At 42.3% G+C, this 23421-nt stretch overlaps 1 protein-coding gene across 6 annotated transcripts in view; it reads left to right on the top strand.

Moving 5' to 3' along the window:
• BEND7 (BEN domain containing 7) overlaps positions 1-23421 on the top strand; it is an 86934-nt gene that overhangs the window by 39354 nt on the left and 24159 nt on the right. For all 6 annotated transcript variants that reach the window (XM_027559907.1, XM_027559905.1, XM_027559906.1 and 3 more), the window contains one exon: positions 10280-10505. In XM_027559907.1, the coding sequence (XP_027415708.1) occupies positions 10280-10505 (226 nt within the window). The remainder of the gene's footprint in view (positions 1-10279; positions 10506-23421) is intronic.

Below are 23421 nucleotides of genomic sequence, written 5' to 3' on the forward strand. Positions count from 1 at the left end.
CTTGGGTCTTTAATAAAGGGAGGCAATGAAAATGATCGTCTCGTGACTTTATTAGACTAGAAAATCACTTGAACTTTTATCTCCTCCTTGATGAGAAGAGTTCATGTTTGTTTTTTATCCATGAACACACGCACGATTGTTAAGAAGTTCTTCCAGACTAAAAACTTAGCCTTAGAAAATCATTAATGGTGACAGCCTTCCACCCTGGACTAGCTGGTTCATTTCCTCCTATCCGGTTGTTATTGTAGCTTAGGTCCTAGGTTCAAAACCCATGTCAATCACACATTTGGAAGCAGAGACAGGTGATACCCCATCACAAAGTACATTCAGCCTGAAGCAGCTTTCACAATACTTTTATATTTTTCTTGAATTATTTAGAGCCTTCTTTCCTGTAATAGGCATTAGTGTATCAGGAGCAATCACTGGAGTTGTGAAAATCATCTTCAAAATGAGTCAATCTCATTCTAATCACTGAACTTCCTCTTTTAAAAATTTTTAAGCTCTAAACATACTTCAGAGATAAATTGAGAAAGATCTGATAAAGGCTATATGTACATTAGTGAAATAGAACTTTCCTTTATCAATATCAGAATGCCAAAAAATAATTTGCTTTTTATTCATGATGAGTTTTCCTAACAAGAACTATTAAATTTAATAAAGCACATTTAGAATTGTTCATGAAGACTTAAGGGCTGACTATCTTTGATTGAAGAATAACATGCTTCTTAAAAAAAAAGCAAAAACTGTATATAGATGTTATCTTTATGTTATCCAACTGCTTTGCCCTTTGATTCATCTGTTGAATGGAAACTAACTGCCCTTAGAGAACCATACAGTGAGTCCCATTACTGGAAAATGTCCTCAGAGAGTCTTGCTGGCATGGATGAGGCTGGCCCCTTAGGTGGTGGGTCCATCAGTGTTAAAGGTGTCTAAATTTAGACACCCTTCTTGTCTTTTATTATTCCTTAGCCATGAACCTTTTACACTTTGGTGGAAGTCCAGAGGAGAAAATAGAAAATAGATAATAATCTTATAGGAATTCTTCTATAAAACTGATTGGAAAAAAAGTAATACAGCAGGATTATATGTAAGTAGATGGGCATTATGTGTCTGAAGACAGGCTCTGAAAATACCCAGTGTTGGGGAGATTAGGTCCAGAATTGTAGGAGTGGGCATGTGGGCCAGTGTGGCTGGGGCAGCCTCGTGGCTGCGCTGGTAGCACATAATCACGTGAACATGGGCTCAGCAGTGTATCAGACAGTGAAAGCCCCGACGTGTTATCCGAGGCCCTTGGCTTTTTTATCTTGTGGGCACTAGGGAGCCACTGCAGGTTTCAAGTAGAGGAATAGTCATATATCCATGTTTAGACTGGAATCTGGAAGTGTCTTGTGGATGACTGATCAACACAGAGGAGAGACCAGAGACCAGGAGACAGATAATTCCAGGCAGTCAGGCAAGAGATGGGTAGAGTCCAGCCGTGAGCAGTGAAGGGACAGAGAAGTGAGAAGCGCCCAGGAGGTACCCCCCACAGGGGACCTGGTGCCTTGGGAGAAGCAAGCCCCACATGTCTATCCTGGAAAATGAGGTTAGTCAGTACTGACTTCCTTAACTGAGACAGGGAAGGCGGGAGCAGGCCTTCATTTCTGGATGGGAAGTAACAGGAGGTTGAGTATCCTCAAAAAGTCCAGTAGATGTTTGGAGCACAGGAAAAATATTAGAGCTAGAAGCAATGAATAAAAGGACACATAAAACCTGTGCCTTTATTGCTTTAAAACAATTTTTTTTATCAGAATTTTAAAAAAATCATTTATTTATTTTTGGCCACACCTTGCAGAGTGTGAGATCTTAGTTCTCTGACCAGGATTGGAACCCGTGCCTCCTGCAGTGGAAGTGCAGAGTCTTAACCACTGAACTGCCAGGGATGCTCCTTTATTGCTTTTTAAATGTAAAAAAAAAAAAATTACTGTAAATTGTTTAAAGTTCACAATATATGAAGTTATCTTTTTTATGCTGTGGCTTTTAGCATTGCCCAAATACAAATTTGTGTGTCTGGGCACAAGCAGGAACCTGAGGGGCTGTGGATCATTGCAAGGGGACCACCGAGCCCCTGACACCTGATGGGCAGCCCTGCTCAGTGTGGAAAAGCAGGGCATCCTAGTCAGCACTACCCGCAGTCAAGAGCCTCAGGCACGCAGGGAACCCTGCCCCGGTGCCTGGCCCAGAAAAGGTGCTCAGTAAACAGCCATGCATCGCAGCTGCATCAAACACAATATGCGAAATCACCTTATAGAACTTTGGTTCTAGGACTTGGCTTTAATTAGAACCCTCTCCTCAATTTAATGTGATTTTCCCTCCTTCCCCCTTTGCTTCTCAAGGGCAGGGGTTAAATTAAAAAATACCAACAATAATAGTAGTTGTAGTTGTGTTTGTGTGCTATCCTTTGCCAAGTAATTTTTCAAATTTCATCCTTACTCTTTGAGGTATTATTATTATCCTCAATTTATAGATAAGGAAGGACTTCCCCGATGGTCCAGTGGCTAAGACCCCATGCTCCCAATGCCAGGGGCCTAGGTTCTATCCCTGGTCAGGGAACTAGATCCCACATGCCATAGCTAAGACCTGGCACAGCCACATAAATACATTTTTTAAAAATTGATAGATGGAAAGACTGGCATAAAGGGTTAAGTAGCCTGCTCGAGCCCATGCAGTCAGAGGTGGAGCTGGTTCTCAGACCAGGGCTGCGTGCACCCTGTCCACCAGTGCTCGACTCAGTGCCTGCACTGGCCCAGCTCTGGTGTGTGACCACCGCTCACTGTTCATGAGATGATGGTACACAAAGAAGAGAAAGGTTAGACTGTGGCTCTGTATGCTGGCTGGTTGGTTGGTTTGGGTTATTTATTTATTTGGCCACACCCTACAGTTTGCAGGATCCTAATTCTCCAACCAGAGATTGACCCCGTGCCCCCTGCAGAGGAAGCACAGAGTCCTGACCACGGGGCTGCCAGGGAAGTCCCCGTGTATGCTGTTTACTTGGAAGTTTCCAGGGGAGACCTTCCTGGTCAAGGGTATAGCTCTGAAATGTCCAGGATGTCTAGTCAGGATGCCCAGACTAGAAGCCCTGCGTGTAACCCTGACAAAGGTACCCACCCTCACCTCCCTCCATTTTCCCTGAGCAAAATGGGAGTAATAATAGTGCTGACCTCACAGTGTGGGCCAGCTGGAAGAATTAAATGACATTATCTATGTAAAGCACTTAGAATAGTACCTGGGACCTTTTTAAGCGCTCAGTAAATACTGGTTCCTTTTTAAACCTTAGCAGTCCTAGTGAAGTACCTTTATAGGGATAAATATAACTTTGTTAAGTAAACTTACAGGTGTATACACTTGAGCAAATACACACAAACTAATCATATTTTTAAAAAGAGAGTGGCCAGAAATGGTTCTCTCTGGGGGCAAGATTACTTGACCCATTTTAAGTTAGTGCATTAAATAAAACTGAAATCTGAACTGCACAGAAGCAAAAACAGAAACCCCAAACCAAATTTCAGATATAAATACAATATTCAATTCTTTCTTCAGGAGTTCCCAACCCAGTACTCTGTCAGGACTCACAGAAGACAGGTGTAAATGTTTGACAGTTTTCCCTACCTAGTTGGATTTATTGATTTTTTTTTCAGGGTAGATACACATGGCTTAGGTTTACTTCCTTGTTGTTGCTTCCTGTTTGGCTTATTGATTGGCCTTGATGAAACACTAAGATCAGTTTTTTTATATATTTTAAATATTTTTTAAAAACATAGAAAATGTTTTTCTATTTTCTGTAGTTACTGTGAATATTTTCCAGTAATCCCAGATCACACAGAAGTTGTCAGAAGATAAAGCTACATATCCATCAACTTCAGATAATTTTGTTAATGTTTATGTCATTCTTAAATAATTTAAAATGCATTGGTGCTTTCAACATAAATAGCTACTGAATTCAGAATCTGTTTTCTTAATTTCTTCATAGCCCAATAAGTAAAGTAACCCACTGGGAGCTAGTAAAGCAGATCCATCAAGCAAGCAAATTTTTAATTTATTCATTGACACGTTGAAATTTAAGGCAGTATGTGCTTGAGAGTTAAAGTTCTAGTGCAGACTGCCTGGGTTCACAGCACTGCTTCACCACTTATTAGATGGATAATCTTAACAAGTTACCTAATCTCTCTAAACCTTAATTTTTGCATCTGCAAATTGGGGATCATGAAAGTGACTGCTTCATAGGATGATGAGAATTAAATTAGGAAACCCATGTAATGCGGGATGGACATGCTAATTATTGCACCATTGTCAAGGGCTACTGAAATGAGTAAAATAGTCCTCGCCCTTCAAGGACCATATGAGGAAAACACATAAGCAGTAATCACAGTGTAATAGGATGTAAGCGGAGCTGTCCTCTGCCCGGGGTGTTAAGGACAGGCTCTCCGAGGTGGCCATTTTCTCCAAAGAGCAGTTTCCATGGAGTTGTGATGGGAGAAATTAGACCACAGTGATTGAAATCTTATGAAACATTTTGGCTCAAATAGCATGAGCATCAATCAAGCCCAGGTCCTCAGAGTCATTAATTTGCCACCTGAGAAAGGAAGGCTGAAATATCTCATTCTGCAGGTGCATGGGGTCATTTTCAAACTGTACCGCCTTTCCCTTATTTTTTTTTTTAAGTTAGTTAGCCACACCTTGCAGCTTGCAAGATCATGGTTTCCCGACCAGGGACTGAACTCTGGGTTGAACCCTGGGTCCTAGGCAGTGAAAGCTGGGTCCTAACCACTGGACTGCCAGTGAGTGCCCCTCTCTGTTTTCTTTTCTCACTTTAAATTCTACCAACATTTTGTTGAATAAAAATCAATCAAGGATTGGCTCTTTAATGACTTCCTGGTAATTATCACCCTGTTCAACATTCAGTGTACACTAGTCTAAGAGATTACTATATACTTTTTGATACAGCTCCTGCCTGAGCATTTTTTACTCATTACCGAACATCCTTTTTACACAATGGGTCCACCCACTCTGCCCCATCAAAGCAGTGGTTCAGGGCTCCGCCATGTCCGCAGGTCACACTGTTTTGGGCTGTGACAGCTGAACCAATAATATACAGTCTGCCTTTCAATCCAGTGGGTTCTTGAGTCTACCCAGCTCACTGGCCATGATCTTGGCATGGCTTAATAAATAGTGACAGTAACACTTGCTAAATCTACCTGGAGCAGACCTGAGTTAGAGGGAACATTTTCAGTATTTCTCAAAAAGAGGCAGATCACATTTGTGAGCAAAACAAAATCAGTTATGAAAGGGTTTTGTGGGTGTTTTTTTTTTTAATTTCATAAACTAAAGCTTATTTTCCTAGAAGTACATCTAGTGCACTGCTAAATAAACTCTCAAATGAGAATAAAGGATCATTGTATATAATAATGTTATGAACAGAAGGGTTGAATTCACTGTTCTTATAAGTTTTGTTATACGTTTTCCATTCAAAAGCAGTTAGTCTTACTTGAAAGACTCCTTAACTTTTCATCCATAGTTTTCTAATAGATTTGAATCTTGAGCCAGTCTGAAACTTGACTAGGTAGCAAGTCAAGTTTACAAACTATTGTGTATAATTAATTTGAGATTGAAAATCTGGGACTCATGCCCAATATGAATATTCCTGTACTTCTGTTTACTTTAACCTGATGACTATATGTCACTTTTTACATATCTTCCTATAATTTGCAGCCAACAGTGCCTTACATAAAACAGCCAATATCAGAAATATTGCCTCTGTGATTAATTTGTATGATCTCAAAATTGTTTTATGTATTTTTCTTTAGATTATACAGGGGAGTCATATACTCAGAGAGACTTAGGGGAAAAATGTTTTTTCTTTTTTGGCCACACCTTCCGTCATGTGGGATCTTAGTTTGCCAACCAGGGATTGACCCCAGCCCCCGCAGTGGCCCCTGCAGAGTCCAGACTCTCAACCACTGGACCACCTGGAAAGTCCCTGGGGAAATCTGTTAATTTACCAGGTGTTATGGGATCCCTCAACCAAACTAGATCTTGACCCCACCTACTTCTAATCAAAGGGAGACCACAGTTGAAATGCAACTGTGAAGAGAAACAAGATAGTTAATGTCTACAGGCCTGGGTCCAGGAACATTTTTAAGCATCGTCATGACTACATGCAGTTTTGCCTCCCAGACTTCACTGGGTATAAGATACAATACCATTGGATAGGAAAATTCAACATTTGATACATTACTGTGCTAAGTGGCTGAGGTACTGAAAATAGGCAAGCCATCCATGGGAATCCAAATTTATAGTGGGCATTCAGACTCTTGACTCTAAAAAAGATGACTCCAAGAGCCGTAAATCCTGTCCCATACTTTGAATGTCATCATTTAAAAATCATATTACTTCAGTAATCAATAGAATCTGTAAATCAGTGTATTAGCTGTCCTCGCTGGAGTATCAGACAGTAATTCTGTCAAAGGAAGTCTAGCTTTTAAAATGATATTCATTTGGATTAGTGGTGGTTTCTATCATAGCCATCATCAGTAAGCAGAGGGATCTCACTTAGACTAGACAGTAAACAAAAAGAAGAGATTCAAGCATACAATTATAGAGTTTTAACCTATTTTTAAATGTAAGTACAAAGCTGTGGATTACTACCAGGGCCACTGTATTATATTTATAAAATGGAGGCGATAAAAAGGTTTCATTGTAAAACATTGAGATTAATCAACCATCAAATTCTTCATGTCTTAGGAAGTAAGGCTCCCCAATCCTTTTTTTTTTTTTTTTTTTAAGGAATTGGTTTGTAGTTTTGTGACACCTTAGTGCTCACTGACAACCAGCTAAGAAGTCTGCTTGAAAGAAAAGACTTGAGGAGCAGGGAGGATCAGAGACCAGTCACCTTGGCCTCTGCTGCTGCCCCTGGCTATTGCCTCCACAAATAAAACTGACTCCTTTGTAAAGGAGGCATAACTGGGCGAGTTTGTGTTCCTTGATCTGGAGGGAAGTCTTCAAAATAACAACAATCATCTGGCAGTAGAAAGCAGAGCACAAAGTATTGACAGCTCATGCATCGGGATAGCATCTCAGAAATCAGAACACTGCTCTGATCCCATAGGGAGTCTCAGCTCCACAGAAACGTCCAGATGCTTAGTTTTAGGAGTCGGAGCAGATGCCCCAAACAGCAACTGCATCTCTCCGAAGTCCTAAAACCTCCAAGGTCCTAATAAAATGCTATCCTGCCCCCTCTACCCAAATCCCTTCTCCCGTCACCGGCCAACTCTGCCTAGTGGTCCTTACCCTTCTTGCAGCATTGGTCATTCTCCACTCTGTATGATCGGGGTTTATGTACATGTTTCATCTGGTGAGCCCGACCTTAAACTCCTTCCACATGGAGGATGCCAAGTAAATATTGATTGAGTCAGGGCCGTGTTCTCTTGGTAGCTTGCTCCCCCAGCCAGCACGGGCCCTGCTAGGAGAAAGCTGGCGGGCTGGACTAGGGCACAGCTGACTTCCACAGCCACTTCCTTTATGTGGGGATAAAAGACCTCGAAATCAATACTAGTCATTTTGAATGAATTCTTCCATAGTGTTTTGTTCATTCTGAGAAAAATCTATCAGGCGCTGCTAGCCGGGTGTTTGGCACTCTGAATGCCAAAGACAGTACACATTCTGATGAGAAACACAAACTCCCAACTAAACCAATGCATCATGAAAATTGCCAGAAATGTAGTTCATAGAAAACACTGCGCCTGTGAAGAAAGGAGTGGCCAGTCCTGCCTGGTGGGCTAGTCTAGATCAGTCTCTCAAACCAGGTTCAAGTCCTACACGATGAATCCAAGGGGAGGTACTAGGAGTCTCAGAGGTCGGGTGGCTGCTCTAAACCCCTGCTTGGTGGTTATCAGTCCAGCAGACATACATGAATGAGAGACCATGGTTCATCTTTCCCTTTTCTCTCTTGCAAATTTAAGAGCTTCTGTACCACCCGCCTAAACCCCCGGATCTTCAAATAGCTGTGAGTTGCTATTTCTATAAAGTAGACAGGGATTCTTTTTAAATGGTTTTCAAATGGTATAGGAGCATTCAGCAAAAATCTGGTCAGTTCATTTAGCATAAAAGGTCTAAATTAGGCAACCATAGGATGTGCAAAATAAAATTGTGGCTATGGATACAACTTTATCTTAGATTTTGATGTAGAATTCCTTCAATCCTAACATTTCTACATTGAGTCATTCAACAGATGTGCCTTGAGTTGCCCAAGTATACAGCTTCTGTCCCAGGAGTTGGGGGCCCAGACCCTGGCTCCCATCAGCTTCCTCTGCAGACCATCACCAGCATCGAGGGGCAAAAAGCCAGGGACCCACCCGGCAACACTGTTTTTAGAGTGATATTCACTGCGCATTCAGAGACCAAAAGCCAAATGGGAGAGCCAAGCAGAGAAGAGAGATGATTTTCTGGAAAATCCAGTTGAGAATTCCACTTGGGAGGAGGAGCAGGGCCCTAGATGGTCCCCACACAGTCTGAGTCATTTAAGCCTTTCCCCAAGCCTAGGTGGCACCAGTGGTGAAGAATCTGCCTGCCAATGCAGGAGATGCAGGAGACTGGAATTCATGGATAGGTACAGTCTGTGGGGTCGCAAAGGGTTGGCCACGACTCAGTGACTGACCATGAGCCCTGAACCCTTTGCTCTGACCACAGGGCACAGTGCTCATAGCTATGCATTTTGAGAAGCAATAGGACAAACAATAATTCCTGTTCTCCAGGAGAAAAACAAGACCCAAATCCTCACATGTCTCATATGATTTAAAAAATCCAAAGTAGCATCAGGTTAGCCAAGTTTGCAATAAGATATCTAAGAATTAGCTTTTATGATATATCTTAAGTGAGATTTCCTGCTGACTTTTTTTCAAAGGAAAGTTTACCAATTGCATTTCTTCACCCTAAAGTTACTATTTTAAAGTCATCATGTTCTAATCAGTAGTAAATGACTTAGTAGTTTATGTAATGACTAATGAACTTTTATCCATTTAACAAGAATTTATTTAGTGCCTACTGTGTTCCAGGCCCTGGAGACATAAAGCCTGAGTTCTAGACATCAGGAAGGGCCACAATCTAATCAATAATTATAATACAGTATAATAAATACAATCAGATAAATATGAACATCCTTGATAGTCCAGTGGCTAAGGCTCCACACTCCCAATGCAGGGGGGCCAGGTTCGATCCCTGTTGAGGGAACTAGATCCCACATGCTGCAACTAAAAAAATGATTGTGAATACTGCAATGAAGATTGAAGATCCTGAGTGCCACAGCTAAGACCTGGCACAGCCAATAAATGAATGAATGAATAAAATTTTTTCCCCCAAGTCTCCTTGGGAAAGAAGGAGCTAAGAAAAGCTTTGAAAAGGAAATGGTATGAGCGGGTTGAAAGATGAAAGGATGGGTTGTAAACATCCATGGCATATACACAGAGCTTATATGGTAGAGTTCAGGTTGAAAGGCCCCTTATCAGTCCTCTGACCCAGTATCCCCCAGCCAGGAAATCCCCAGCAGGGAAGCACTGGTTTCCCAATGGTGCTCTGAAATAGAGCTTCAGATTTCCCTCCCCAAAGCAGGGGTCAGGGCATCTGCTCAGGATTTTTGTTTATTTTATACATTAGTTGACGTAAGTTTTCCTTGGGGGGAAAAAAGAACAGTTCCACAGCTAAAAACCACTGGCCTAGTACAAAGAGCATGAGACCTTTGGGGTAGCCCCATGTCCATAGGCAAATGAGATCAAATTATTTAATGCAGGAGAAAGTGATCTGTAAACTGTAATGCAATTGAATACCTCGAAATTATTTTTTTAAGTTATTTTTGTTATGATCTCTTTAGGCCTGAGTTCCTTCCTTTACAAAATGAAGACATTTCACCCAGAAATCTCAAGTCCCCTGGGTAGCTCTAGACTTAAATGCTTTGGAAATTATCCAGCTTTCTCTTAACTCAGTTTCTGAGGACGAGAATGCTTTTTCAGTATACTCCTTTGCACTGTTTTTGACGAGACTTAATACTGGAATTAGAGCATTTTGTTGGTGAATTACAACTAGTCACTGGGTTTGTAAATCGCAAACACTGGCACACAAAGCTGAGGCTGTGTGGTTTTCACGATATATGGCCATTGCAAGAGCTGGTGATGTTTTTTTGTTGCACATATGCCCAACGTTGGTAACTTCAAATCTTGCTTTTAATGACATATTTATGTTCTTTTGGTAGCCAGAAGTGCAACTTGCTGAAGGCTTCGATGTGTTTATGCCTAAATCTCAGCTGGACTCTATATTGTCAAACTACACTCGCTCAGGAAGCCTTCTGTTTAGAAAACTGGTGTGTGCATTTTTTGATGACAAGACTTTGGCTAACTCCTTACCCAATGGGAAGAGGAAAAGAGGACTCAATGACAACCGGAAAGGACTAGACCAAAATATTGTGGGTGCAATAAAAGGTTGGTCTGCCTCATTTCATTTTAACGGGGTCTTTGTTAAGCTTTGCCTTCATTCCATAAAGATGCAGCTGCAACTGTAGTCAGTGAACTTAGAGGTGAACTTAACTTGCCTTTGGACGTCTGCCCACTGGCATGGCTTTTGGGTATGAACTCCTTAACCCTCCGCCCCAGATACCACTAGAACTTGCTGTTTCAAGGTGATGTTAACTTGTTAAAATCAGAATTTAAAAGCCAGTCTGATCTGCTGCAGAACCAAAACAAAGTCGTTCCTTAATTAACTTTGAAAATGAAAGTACGTTTTCCTCTTAGTCATTTCACACTAAGAACTTCCTCAACATAGGATTTCTACTTAGATTTTTAGTTGTCAGAAGGAATACAGCTGTGATGCTCTTTTGAAAGAAGGTAAAACAGTTCTCTCCAAAGTTGAGAAGTTGCTTTACCGGGTCACTGCTTCTAAAAACACCCTAAGTGGCAGTGAACCCAGTGTGAAGCCAGACCCTACTCTGCTCCCTGGGGTTTTGTGACATGAGTTGTGCCAGTTACATGTAGATAAGACCCTGTGTCTCCCCATTCACACCTGTGAAGCTGTGTCTGAATCTCACTGCATTAGGATAGCCAGGTGCATGCATACGTGGATCTTCATTTAATTCCAGTTCCACATCCTGGATGTATTTTTTAATTTAATTTTTCCTATTCCTTCATTTTAACATGTCTTTATTTAGGATTCTGATAAAAGTAATTTTAGGTAATAGAAGCATTTCAGTGTGACTTTCAGGAAGAATGTCAGTGAATTGGCAAATATAAAACACAGCCACCATGAACATGAAATTTGGGGCCAAGCCTTAGTCCCTCTAGCATCACTGACCGGAATGTTCCTTCCTGGCTGTGGACTGGGACTGGCACGCAGAAAGCACCCCCAGCCTCTACCTCTTGGTCCCCGCAAAATGAGTCAATGAACGTAATAGCACTTAGAGTATACTTGGAAACCCACGACTGACTTTTGAAAATAATACAGTTTTTAAATGGAGCTAGCAAGTACCACACAGCCTTTGTTCATGGCCAGGAGCACATGAACCTTCATTAGCAGAAAATTTCTTATTCTCCAACAGAGTTTTTTCACTTAAAGTGACAGTTGAGTTGTAGTAAATAAGCTACAGAGATTATCACAATCGGTGCCACTTCTGAAAAGAATGATTCAGCCTGAAGTGACACTGAAAACAAGATTACAGAATTTGAAAAATAGTCAGTGATGTAACTAGGACTTGCTGAAGTGAAGAATGGTCCCGTTTGGATTTAATGTGGCTGGGGCTTGTGGAAACATGAAGGTCAAGGCTGATGATGCTTTTCATGCCGAAGCTCTTAAACATGCTGCAATGTAGCTAAGAATTGTTTTAATTTTCTTTTTTTCCAGGGCAGTATATTAACAGTATGAAAGTGTTTGGAAATTAGGGAATCATAAAAGACCATGTTTCATTTTAATGACAGTAGAAGAGTTACCCTAATCATATATAATAATGAAATATATCATTACACATATCAAACCGATACGGGTTTTATTCTACCATTTTCCATTTAGACTGGACATGATACCATAGCCTGAGAAAGTATATTACAAACAGAAGTAGAAAACACACCTTAATCTTCTTCACATCTCTCCTCTTTAGCTAGAAATAAAAATGGCAATGAGCCCTCTTCAGACCTAGTTCATTGTAGAGCAGATTATTCAAACCAAAGAACTTTAATTTTCCATACTCTTTTTTTGTTGAATTAAACCTGGCATTAAAAATTCTTTTAGGGCGACAAGCAAACACAATAACTTTAAGACAGACAGAAATTCACCCATAAGGCACCAACAGCCTAAGTCAACAGATATCATATATTCACTGTTTGCTTCCAGTGTTGATTCATAGAAACATTTTTATTTTGATTTCTTTTCCTTCTTACAAAAATAACACATGCTTATTAAAAAAAGAAATCCAAACCATGAAAAAACACAGAAAGCTGAAAGGCTTCCATCATCCCGCTCTTCAGAGGGTCTGTGTGCATTCCTATAATCTTCGTTCAAACTATGAATGAGTTGTCGGCTTTGTCTCTCTAACGAGAACATTCTGTTCATACTGATCAGCCAGCATTTTTACATGATTTTTCTGACAATTTCTTACAAGCACCTTGAGGACGAGCTTTGTCATCCTGTTTTTTTATTACCTGTTGCACCTCACTGAGAGCTCTACACCCAGTCGGGTTTCCATAAATACATGCAGGGTGAATGGACGTAAGTTTTTGTTTCTCATGCTGCTGCTGCTGCTGCTGCTAAGTCGCTTCAGTCATGTCCAGCTCTGTGCGACCCCATAGATGGCAGCCCACTAGGCTCCTCTGTCCCTGGGATTCTTTGCCTTAATTTATTGACATAGTGGGCCTAGTACTAAACATCCATCCTCAGGGCTTCTCACACCTAATTTGGAACAGCTGACATCAGATGTTGCTGTAAATTGTTACGTGTTAATAAAGTGCCAATGAAACCAAAAATATGGAAACAAAAATTGAATGTAAATTTGAATACACTTCTCTTAATGCCCTAATTTTCTTCTTTTCATATCATACTTTGACTCACTAAAAATTTATTGACGAACATACTACAATATAAAGTGATTTTTGGAAGTAGTCATCAACTGAAGTTCTTTTTTTGTTTTGTCTTGTTTTGGTTATCACTGTGCTGTGTGACTTGCAGCATCTTAGTTCCCTGACCAGGGATTAAACCCTGATCCCCGGCACTGTAAGCGCAGTCCTAACCACTGGACCACCAGGAGATTCCCAAAGTTCTTTAAAAAAAAAAAGAAAGAGAGAGAGAAAATAACAAAATAACATGCATACATGAAAGAGACCCAAGAAATCTAAGCAACTCTTAATTTAAGGTCTTACAGAATAATTATACCCAGTTTTTCTTGCTATTTATTAGAGCTAAAAAGAAATTTATTTCCCCAACCAAGTCTTTTGAATCTCAGTAATCTGGCAAAGTAATAAAATGGTTTCTTTCTTTATAATTATGGCAAGACTACTCATGTAGCCCCTGCTGTCTACCACATACTTTGAAAAGATTTTGCAAATATTAAGTGTTCTGTCTTTCTTCCTCTGTCCTTTATGGGACAGTGTACCAATACTATATTAATTTGCAAAGTTTTACAACTTAGGGATATACAAAGACCAGTCAATTTTATAAAACCTTCAAAGTAAAAACAATAGTGGGGCTGGATTTTGTTTTAAAGTGATAAGGTTGGTTAAGAATGGGAACAAAGATGAAGGAAAACCTGTAAAATGCTTATAGATAGGAACAGAAATGTGCTGAAAAAACAAGAGTTTATTGTAGGATTGTTAACATAGCTCTTTGTAGTGATAATTAATATTCCCCATACTATAGTATCTGGAAAATAAAATATAAACCTCTTTATAGAGATCATGCTTTCAACGTAGTCTCATCTGTCTTATGGTAGCTAACACTTATTGGTAATTCATTAAAAATTCATTTATAGGTTATGACCTGAGGTGTTGATGATGGAAGGACCCTTAATTAGAAACATCCACCTAAGCACTTTGAATTTAACTCTGGGAAGAAGCAACTTAGGATCTTATTAAGTGGAGTCTCGGGTTTTGGTGCTGAGGAGAGTTTAGTATCCTAGATTTAATTTGGAAATGATCTTACAGCCAGGATGCAGCATTGAGGTCAGGACCTAGGCAGGTCTTCCTCCCTTCATGCTTTACCTGCCAGAGACCACCTAGTTCTTGATGTCTTATGCCAGGAGACCATGCAGGGTGACTTAGAGTTTTGTTAGATATTGACATAATCATTAATGTCTGAAGGCTCTTCAGAAAGTATAGTTGCAGTAAAGCTGTTTTTAGAGCCTAGGTTTTGGTTTTTAATTCAGCCTCATAGTAATTAGTTGAGAGAGTTTTATTATTGAGTTGGCCAAAAGTTCGTTAGGGTTTTCCATGGTCTTGAGTAAAAATCTGAACGAACTTTTGGGCCAACCTGGTACTATCCAACAAACAAGATTCTTGAATCCTCTTGCATTCAAAGCAAATTATGTCTGCTTGTCAATTGCAGGAACCACTGTACTGCCCTTCGCTCACTCCATGCAATACATGATGCAGCATAAACTTTGATGCTGCTTTTGGGGGCATCTAGGCTGCTGACCTGCTGGGATGGTCCACAGGGATCGTCACATCCCCAGGAGGGTGCTCTCCTTGGGTGGTGGTGTTTCTGACACTTCATGAGACCCACCCTTTCATAGGCTCTGCTGAACAGACCACCAAAACCTCTCCTTTTATTCCAGCAGCTCAAGAGACATCCAGGGTCTATATTTGTCATTTTATTTTTTTGAACTTTTTGGCTGTGCCTCTTGGCAAGTGGGATCTTGGTTCCCCGACCAGGGATCAAACCTGCACCCCCTGCAGTGGAAGTGCAGAGTCGTAACCACCGGACTGCCGGGGAAGTCCCTGCCATTTTAGAACTCCTTTATTCTCCACTTTTTTATCATTACTTATTTCCTTGGATTTATCCCCCAAAAGTGAATAGCTGTTTTCTATCTGGTCTCTAATAGACTTTAATATGTTTGGGGGTGGAATCTACATCTGACTTCTTAGTCATTTCTTTTTTTAAAAAAATACTTTTATTTATTTATTTATTTATTTTCGGCTGTACTGGGTCTTTGTTACTGCAAGGACTTTCTCAAGTTGCTGCTAGCGGGGGATACTCTTCATTGCAGTGCGCCGGCTTCTCACTGTAATGTTGTCTCTTATTGCAGAGCACTGGCTCTAGAGCACATGGGCTCAGGAGTTGCAGCTCTTGGGCTGTAGAGCACAGGCTCAGTTGTGGTACATGGGCTTAGTTGCTCCACGGCATGTGGGATCTTCCTGGAACAGGGATCAAACCTGTGTCTCCTGCATTGGCAGGCAGATTCCTTACCACTGAGCCACCAGGGAAGCCCTTACTTATTTCTTGATAGTAACTTCTTTGAGCTTTGAGAGCTCTCTTTAAGAACAAGGCTGAAACATCAGCTTGCATTCAGATACCCCTGTGATGCTGATGATTTTCGTTCCATTTATGGGAAAGGAAGCTGAGACTGTGAGAAGTTAAGTAAACTTAAAGGAAACAGCTGCTGCTGCTGCTGCTAAGTCGCTTCAGTCATGTCTGACTCTGTGCAACCCCATAGACGGCAGCGCACTAGGCTCCTCTGTTCCTGGCATTCTCCAGGCAAGAGTACTGGAGTGGGTTGCCATTGCCTTCTCCAAGGAAACAGCTAGTAAGTGGGAAAACCAAGATTGAACCCCAGGCCTCTCTCCAAAGCCATTACTTCGTTTCTTCTATGAGGACTATTGAAAAGAAAGAAAGGTATCTCCACTTTAAATTTTTATCTTAAATTTTAGCATTTTGGATTCTTTATAAATTCCACTGGGAAGGTGGCCATGCTAATGATTTGAAATGACTGGTGAGTTGTGTGGTATTCAGAATGAATTTCTAGATAAGCTTAGCTCTCCTTCTGTTTATTTCCTAGTTTCAAGGGCAGGTCTTCCTTTGAAGACAGTGAGGATCAGTCCCATTGACAGTAGGGAGGAAAATAGAAGCATGATCCTTTCCCTAGGGATAGAGACACTTTCAGGACATAGAACCACAGAGAAAGAGCATGCAAGCCCCACTGCACGTGTGACTTCCAACACTGTATGTAAATTCAGTTCTAGTGAAGCATTTGCCCATTGGAGCCAATCGATGAATGCTTTCATTCAAGAATCCTTTTAGTTTCCATGTTACAACGTTGGAAGTCACAGTACAACTTTCATGCTCTTTCTCTGTGGTTCTTGTGGTTCTGTATACTGGAAATGTTCATGTTAATGTTTGGCAGAAACCAACATAATTCTGTAAAGGATAAACATAATTTATCCTTCAATTAAAAAGTAAATTACTTTAAAAAAGAATCCTTTTAGAAGATGACTAACCATTGCGGACAGGGAAGCCAGGCATGCTGCAGTCCATGGGGTTGCAAAGAGTCGGACATGACTGAGTGACTGAACTGAACTGAACCATTTGTGAATTTGTCTGTTCATCGGTTTATGCATCAGGTCAGCTTAAAACAGGACAGGCCTGAATACTTTATGACGACAGACTCTAAGAGATTATTTAATGACGTCACGTTCATAACTTGGCTGTGACTACTACCTAGTTGTTGTTATTGGCATTCTCCCTCTTTTTATGGAGGCCCAGCAACACGTGGGTGATGTTGAACCTTGATCATTCTGCACCTGCAACCCTATATGTTCAACCCCTGCCATAGCTGGTCTCGTACTTCAAGGTGCATCAGAATTACCGCAGGTATTGGTTCAAAATTCCAATTTCTGGGTCCCCTCCTGGAGATTGATTCAGTAGGTATAGGGTAGTCCAGGAATCTGGATTTTGAACAAGCAGCTGCCGGTGACTGATGGCAGCTGTTTCCAGACAACCCCCTTGGCAGGGCTTCCCTGATGACTCAGACGGAAAAGCGTCTCTGCTTGCAATGTAGGAGACCTGGGTTCCATCCCTGGGTTGGGAAGATCCCCTGGAGAAGAAAATGGCAACCCATTCCAGTATTCTTGCCTGGAAAATCCAGTGGATGGAGGAGCCTGGTGGGCTACAGTCCATGGGGTCACAGAGAGTTGGACACAACTGAGTTACTAACACACATACTTGGCAGAGCAGCGCCACCCCAGCTCAGGTTGTAATGACTGGTTCCAATGAGACACCATCTCTCTGGGCTGCCTGGCCCTCTTGCACATGTCCATCCCCCTCTGTTGCTAAGAGTGTGTCTTTTCTGAAGCCTGCCCTGCGTCTCTCCAGGAGCAAATGACAAGATAACCTATGTCCACAGCTCTCACCGTTAGACTGTCTGGGGCTTAACCTGATTTTTTCCTGTCGTCTGACACAAGGGTTCTGGTTTCAGACACACCCTCAGTGGCTCCCCAGGACTTGAGGGATGAACTGCCTCGTTTCCCAAAGTGGAAAAAGGGCATAGCCAGACTCAGCTGGAGACTAGTGTGTGGATCAATAAATACATGTGTAGTATGCTGGGAGGCTCTATTGTCGCTACACAGAGAGTCATCTCTGTTCTTGGCAAGCATTTGCCCAGACTCCTCCTCAATGGCATATCTGGAGCACTTTGCACCAACTTCCACACCAAACAGTGTCACACAGAAGATGTGGTCTTGGCCGCTTTTCTGATTCCAGTTAAGTAACAAGACCACCCAAACATTTGCAGTATTTTCATTGACCTCACAAACTTAGAAATCATCAGCAGGCAAGACATTTCTGTTAACAACACTCAGGCTTATTACCGGCCCGTTGAGAGCTGGGAAAAGGTGCCCTGACCTTCAGGGTGTGCAGTCCCGCAGAGCGACAGAGCTGTAAACCGTGAGCTGAACCTAGCACCATCTCCAAGACAGGACAGAATGAACATCAGATCAGATCAGATCAGATGAGTCGCTCAGTCGTGTCCAACTCTTTGCGACCCCATGAATTGCAGCACGCCAGGCCTCCCTGTCCATCACCAACTCCCAGAGTTTACTGAGACTCATGCCCATCGAGTCAGTGATGCCATCCAGCCATCTCATCCTCTGTCGTCCCCTTCTCCTCTTGCCCCCAATCCCTCCCAGCATCAGAGTCTTTTCCAATGAGTCAACTCTTCGCATGAGGTGGCCAAAGTACATCAGGTGCCCATTACTGATGGAGTGATTGCAAATCCCGGTTAAGAGAAGGGCTCACAGAACAGGTGACGTTGGAACTCAACCTTGAAGGATGAGCAGTGTCCTAGATGCAAAGAGAATGGAAAAGGTTAACTTACAGAGTAAGATTAGTGAATCTTCAACACAGTAAGACATTGGAGCCTTTCACCTCCAGAACAGTTTAAAGTCTTTTCTAAGCATAGGGCCTGAGTCCTCGCCAAGCTGTTTACCTTCGAGTGTTTAACTTCATGAATATAAATGCCAATTGCCATGGATGCAAACATAGTTTACCCTCAGGAGTTTTCAACCTGGGCTGTGCTTTTTTATTCTTTTTAAGTATTAAGTCTTTATTGAATTTGTTACCATATTGCTTGTGTTTTTTATGTTTTGGTTTTTTGGCCTTGAGGCATGTGGAATCTTAGCTCCCCAGCTAAGTGGGAGGGATCGAACCTGCACCCCATGCATTGGGAGGCGAAGTCCTAATCACTGAACTGCCAGGGAAGTAAGTACCTGGGGCTGCGCTTCTTAAAGCTGCCTCAGCCCCATCCCAGACTTAATGAACCAGAAAACTTGGGATTGGGGCCATAGGGAGTAGCCAGATTGCCCCTCATTTGTCACTGATCATCTGTAAGCTCAGAAAAGGAACCTCCTCCCCTTCCTCAAAGTGACAAGTCCATCTACATAAGGAGCAAAGGGACACATAGAGATGTTTGTTGAGAAGGACGCTGTGGCTTTTGTTGATGTTGTCTTCACCCCATTTCATCAGACTGGAGCCCGCCATGGATTAACTCACAGGGACTCAGTTCTAAGTCCCGGGTACTGAATTCTCACCCAGCCTGCCTTTCAACACCACAGCTGGGGCTGAAGTAAACAGCCTCCTGTCAAAAGAGGTGGGTTTCTGACGCACAGGCAGGGCCACCACAACGTGACTAGGCACTTTGTGACGTTACAGGCACCCTTCCTGGGGTGGACACTGTCGATTTGTTTATCTCTTATGACAGTTTTCTGGCAGATGCTAGTCATATGTCCCAAGGGAGAGGTACCTTTCTAATTTCTAGCCACAGCACAGTATGACGTGGCCTAGCCACAGCCCTGGACAGAAGCAGCAGTATTTTCTGCTTAGCCCACCTCACCATTCTTTAAATCCCTGAATTGCGCGGCTAATCTGAAATGCTCATCAGCATCTTCAGGTAATGCCTCGTCTCTGTTCCTTCCCATTTCCAGGAAGCGGAATTGGATAATAAGTCCCAAACTAGTCAAATTACATTCCTCATTGCTTTTCTCCTGGACCTATCATTGGTGCTAGTGATCTGGCAATTATTTTAATTCATTTCCATGAACAGTTATTGACTGTCTCCTACAAGAGACTCAGCAGACTTCTGAGACTCGGGAATTGACATTCGCTTGGACAGCTGCTCCACAGATGTCTATGCAATGATCGTGGGATATTTGCTGTCACTGTGGTACCAGGGACTGGTGGTCAGCTCACAAAAAACCTAGGATACATGTCAGTTTCCATTAAGAAAATGCCTCAAAATCCATGGGCCTTTATTTCAAATTGAACTGAAAGCTGTCATGGATTGTGGGTGCCTAGAAGACATCTCCGTATAACAGCAGGCCTGGCTGCAGCTGTCTTAGAAAAGAGAGACGCTGCCTCTTGGAATTAGTCTGGTTTTCGTACTGACTCTCCCTATAGTCAAGTCTCTGTTATGCTGACTGTGTTTCCAGGATCTTCTTTCTTCCTTCTGGCACTTGGTTTGATTGTGATGCTTCTCCATCATCAGCTCCTGGTATTTCTCAGAACCATATCGTCCCCTTGTCAACCCTTTGCTTTTGATCACAGAGTCCATCCAGCAGCCCTTATGTTACGTACAGGAGTCCCCACATCTCTCCATCACCACCCGTCCCACATGGAAGCAGCTTAGCCACCTACAACTAAGTAGGGGAAAATCTTAACTAGAAATGTGAATGGAAACCAGGTGCAAAGGAGACAGGCGACAGCAGGAACCAAGACAGGCAGGCCATCCAACCTGACCACTAGAAGATGAGGGGACCTGCCCTGGCCTCTTTCTAGAGTCAGGGCTGGTCCTTCTTACCGAAGCGTGCAACACCTGAAAGGTGGCTTGGGCCTTCTTACACTAACATCCCCTGGCAGGAATTTTTTTTTTTTGGCTGTACCACTTGGCATGCAGGATCTTAGTTCCCCGACCAGGCATCAAACCCACAATCCCTGCAGTGGAAGCACAGAGTCTTAACCACTGGACCACCAGACACATCATTATTGACAGCAGCATCAGCATTCTCCTGCTTCAGCTTCTCTGACACCATCCTAGTCCAGCTGTCTATCACTTTGACCCTGAAGTTCTGCAGAAACACTTTTTAAATATACTTCCTACCCCTCACTTCTTCATCTACATTGTACTAACGGTATACTAACAGCCACTTGTAAGATAAGAGCCCATGGCATTTTTCCTACCTCCTATTTGCCTGTTAAATCAAGTGCAGTCTCTGGCCTTTCCCCAGATTCCCCAGAGCTTGACCACATTTCCCCCAGGCTCCTACGTGGTGAACCAGCCCAGTACTGACACTGTTCCTTAAGCATCACTTGCTTGTCTTGGACTTTGAGTCTCGCTATGTTCCCCAGGCTACAATGCTCTTCTCTCTTTGTAGACAAATCCTGCCCATTCTTCTTGGTCCAGCCCAGGTCTCATTACCTTGACGGTGAGACTCTCTCCTGGTGCCTGAGCCTCCATCGATTTTTCCTTTCTCTAAATTCTTATAGCACACGTTACCTTTATACAGCTTAGCAGTACATCCTAACCCTTAGCTTTGCTACTCATGGTTTAGGTGGAGGATGGCTCTATCATTTATTGTACAGACTGGACCCTTTGAGAGTGAAAATGGTGCTGTTAATCGCTTCACGGGGAAAACAGGCATTTTGAACTCTCCAGTGAAAATCTGGATCTTTGGACATCCTACTTGTGCTGGGACATCTTATCTTTCCAAGACTATGGGCACCTAGAGGGCAAATCTTACATGGGGGATATTTGCTTTGCATGTTCCTTGGCATGTGAAATGCAGTTAATGATCAATAAATGCAGGAAGGAAGGAAAGATGGATAGAGGGAATTAGGCAGTCAGTTCATCCTCACTGAAAAAGCTGGTGTCTTAAAAATCAAAACAACTCTACCCCACAGGACATGAAACCAGGGTAAGCACAAAACTTCTCCATGACCAGCTGGAAGAGAGCCACTGAAATTAGAGAAGGCAGAATTATCAGTTTGAAGATAGAAGAAGCAACAGTAACAGACAAATCAGGTGGTATAGAGCAGTTGAGGATGGTATAAATCTTGTCAGTCAAGACCATCAAAGTGATCCTGAATGTAAAACCTAATTTGTATTCTGTGGCGCCTCTGAAAGCATGAATTATCATTATGTATCAAAGAGCAGCCACCACAGTATGCAATATAGGAAGTGTAGTTTTTCCCACTTTCATTCACACCAGAAAGTAATCATCTCCAAAAGGTAAAGTGAAATAATTTCCTCATGGGATTTTGATTTTAAATAAACTCCCAAATTGAATCCCAAAGCAAGCTAAATGTGCCATTTTCTGTCTTTACCATCTCAAGGCTTCTTGATAATGTCAGCATACTTATCCATCCCTGTGTTTTCTTAGCATCTGTCATCACAGAACCTCGGTGGCTCAAAAGGAAAGTACTGAAAGATTGAGAACTTCCTCTTGTCAGTCTTGACATAACTCCCAAATTTCCTTAAGCCAATCTCAATTAGAAAGGAGTTGTTCACCATTAAGAAAGAAGAGGAAATAGAACCCCAGCTCCGAGGCATCAGCCCTGTTCTAACGCCCAGCATCTTCACTGCCATGCTCACTTGCAACATCAGCCACGGGTGGATGGAGGCAGGGATGGGGTGAGTGTGTTGCTCTGCTGACCTGATTCCCATGGGCGAGACCTCAGCACCCCCACTGCTCGCACATCTCGTCATTCTTGTCCTTCCCATCTCAGCCGTCTCTGAATTTAGGTGGTGGTGAGGGACAGAATGGTCCCTGAGTTTCCCAAATATGTCATCACTCATTCTGGTCCTATGACTATTAACTGGCCAGCAGGTGCACTCAGGATCTCATGGAATGACTTCAAAAGTTCACAAGCCAAGAATCCTAGCTTTAAAAACCAAGAGGAAAACTCAGCACTTTCCCTTCATTTGTTTCTATAAAGAACAGATACACAGAGAAGCGTCCTGGCAAGCAATGCTTAGCCACTCAGTGGGTGCGTGGTTTATGCCACTGCCCAACTATTTGAGTTGATGATTCCTGAGCTTTTAAATTTCATTTCACCCGAACCTCTCAGTTCCTGATCTCTGAAGTAAAGGAGTTATATTATTTCCAGGATGACTTGCAAGCAGAATTTCATCTATGATCTTGAAACATTTCTCTTTGCCAAAAAAGGAGGTATATAGTGAAACACCATTAGGTCAAAGTTTGTTATTAACCAGACCTTAATATTTAGCAGGTATAATTCATCCCCTTGAAACACATCCAGCACAGGAAGTGAACATGTTGCCACGTGCTGCACCACAAGCCAAAGGAAAGTATTACATTTCTCACTAGTTGTGTTACAGATGAGCCCTACTGAGGGGTTCCTCATGTGTGTGTGCTCACGCTCAGTCATGTCTAACTCTTTAGGACCCCAAGGACTGTAGCCCACCAGGCTCCTCTGTCCATGGGATTTTCCAGGCAAGAATACTGGAGTGGGTGACCATTTCCTCCTCCAGGGGATCTTCCTGACCCAGGGATGGAAACTACGTCTCTGGCATCTCCTACATTGCAGGAGGGTTCTTAACTGCTGAGAGACCAGGGAAGACCTTGAGGGCTTCCTTAGATAAAAGTAAATTAAAATTAAATTTGTTTAATGTAAGACACCACTAGAGGCACTTCCTCTTAGACACAGACACCACTGTAGCCAAAACCAAATTTACAAAAAAGAGACAAGGGATCTAGTTCTTTTCCTCTAGACTCTTCTCTGGCCTCTGATCTTTGAGAATGGCTGATTCCCCAAGACTGTTCAAACCTCCAAGTCCCACCAGTTTGGGGACAATGAAAGGAGCATTGTGGGATGTAGACTTACTCCCAACTGCCACGTAAGGTCTCGAGACACTAC

This window comes from Bos indicus x Bos taurus, chromosome 13 (genome assembly GCF_003369695.1).
Source record: "Bos indicus x Bos taurus breed Angus x Brahman F1 hybrid chromosome 13, Bos_hybrid_MaternalHap_v2.0, whole genome shotgun sequence".
In the NCBI taxonomy this organism is placed as follows: domain Eukaryota; kingdom Metazoa; phylum Chordata; class Mammalia; order Artiodactyla; family Bovidae; genus Bos; species Bos indicus x Bos taurus.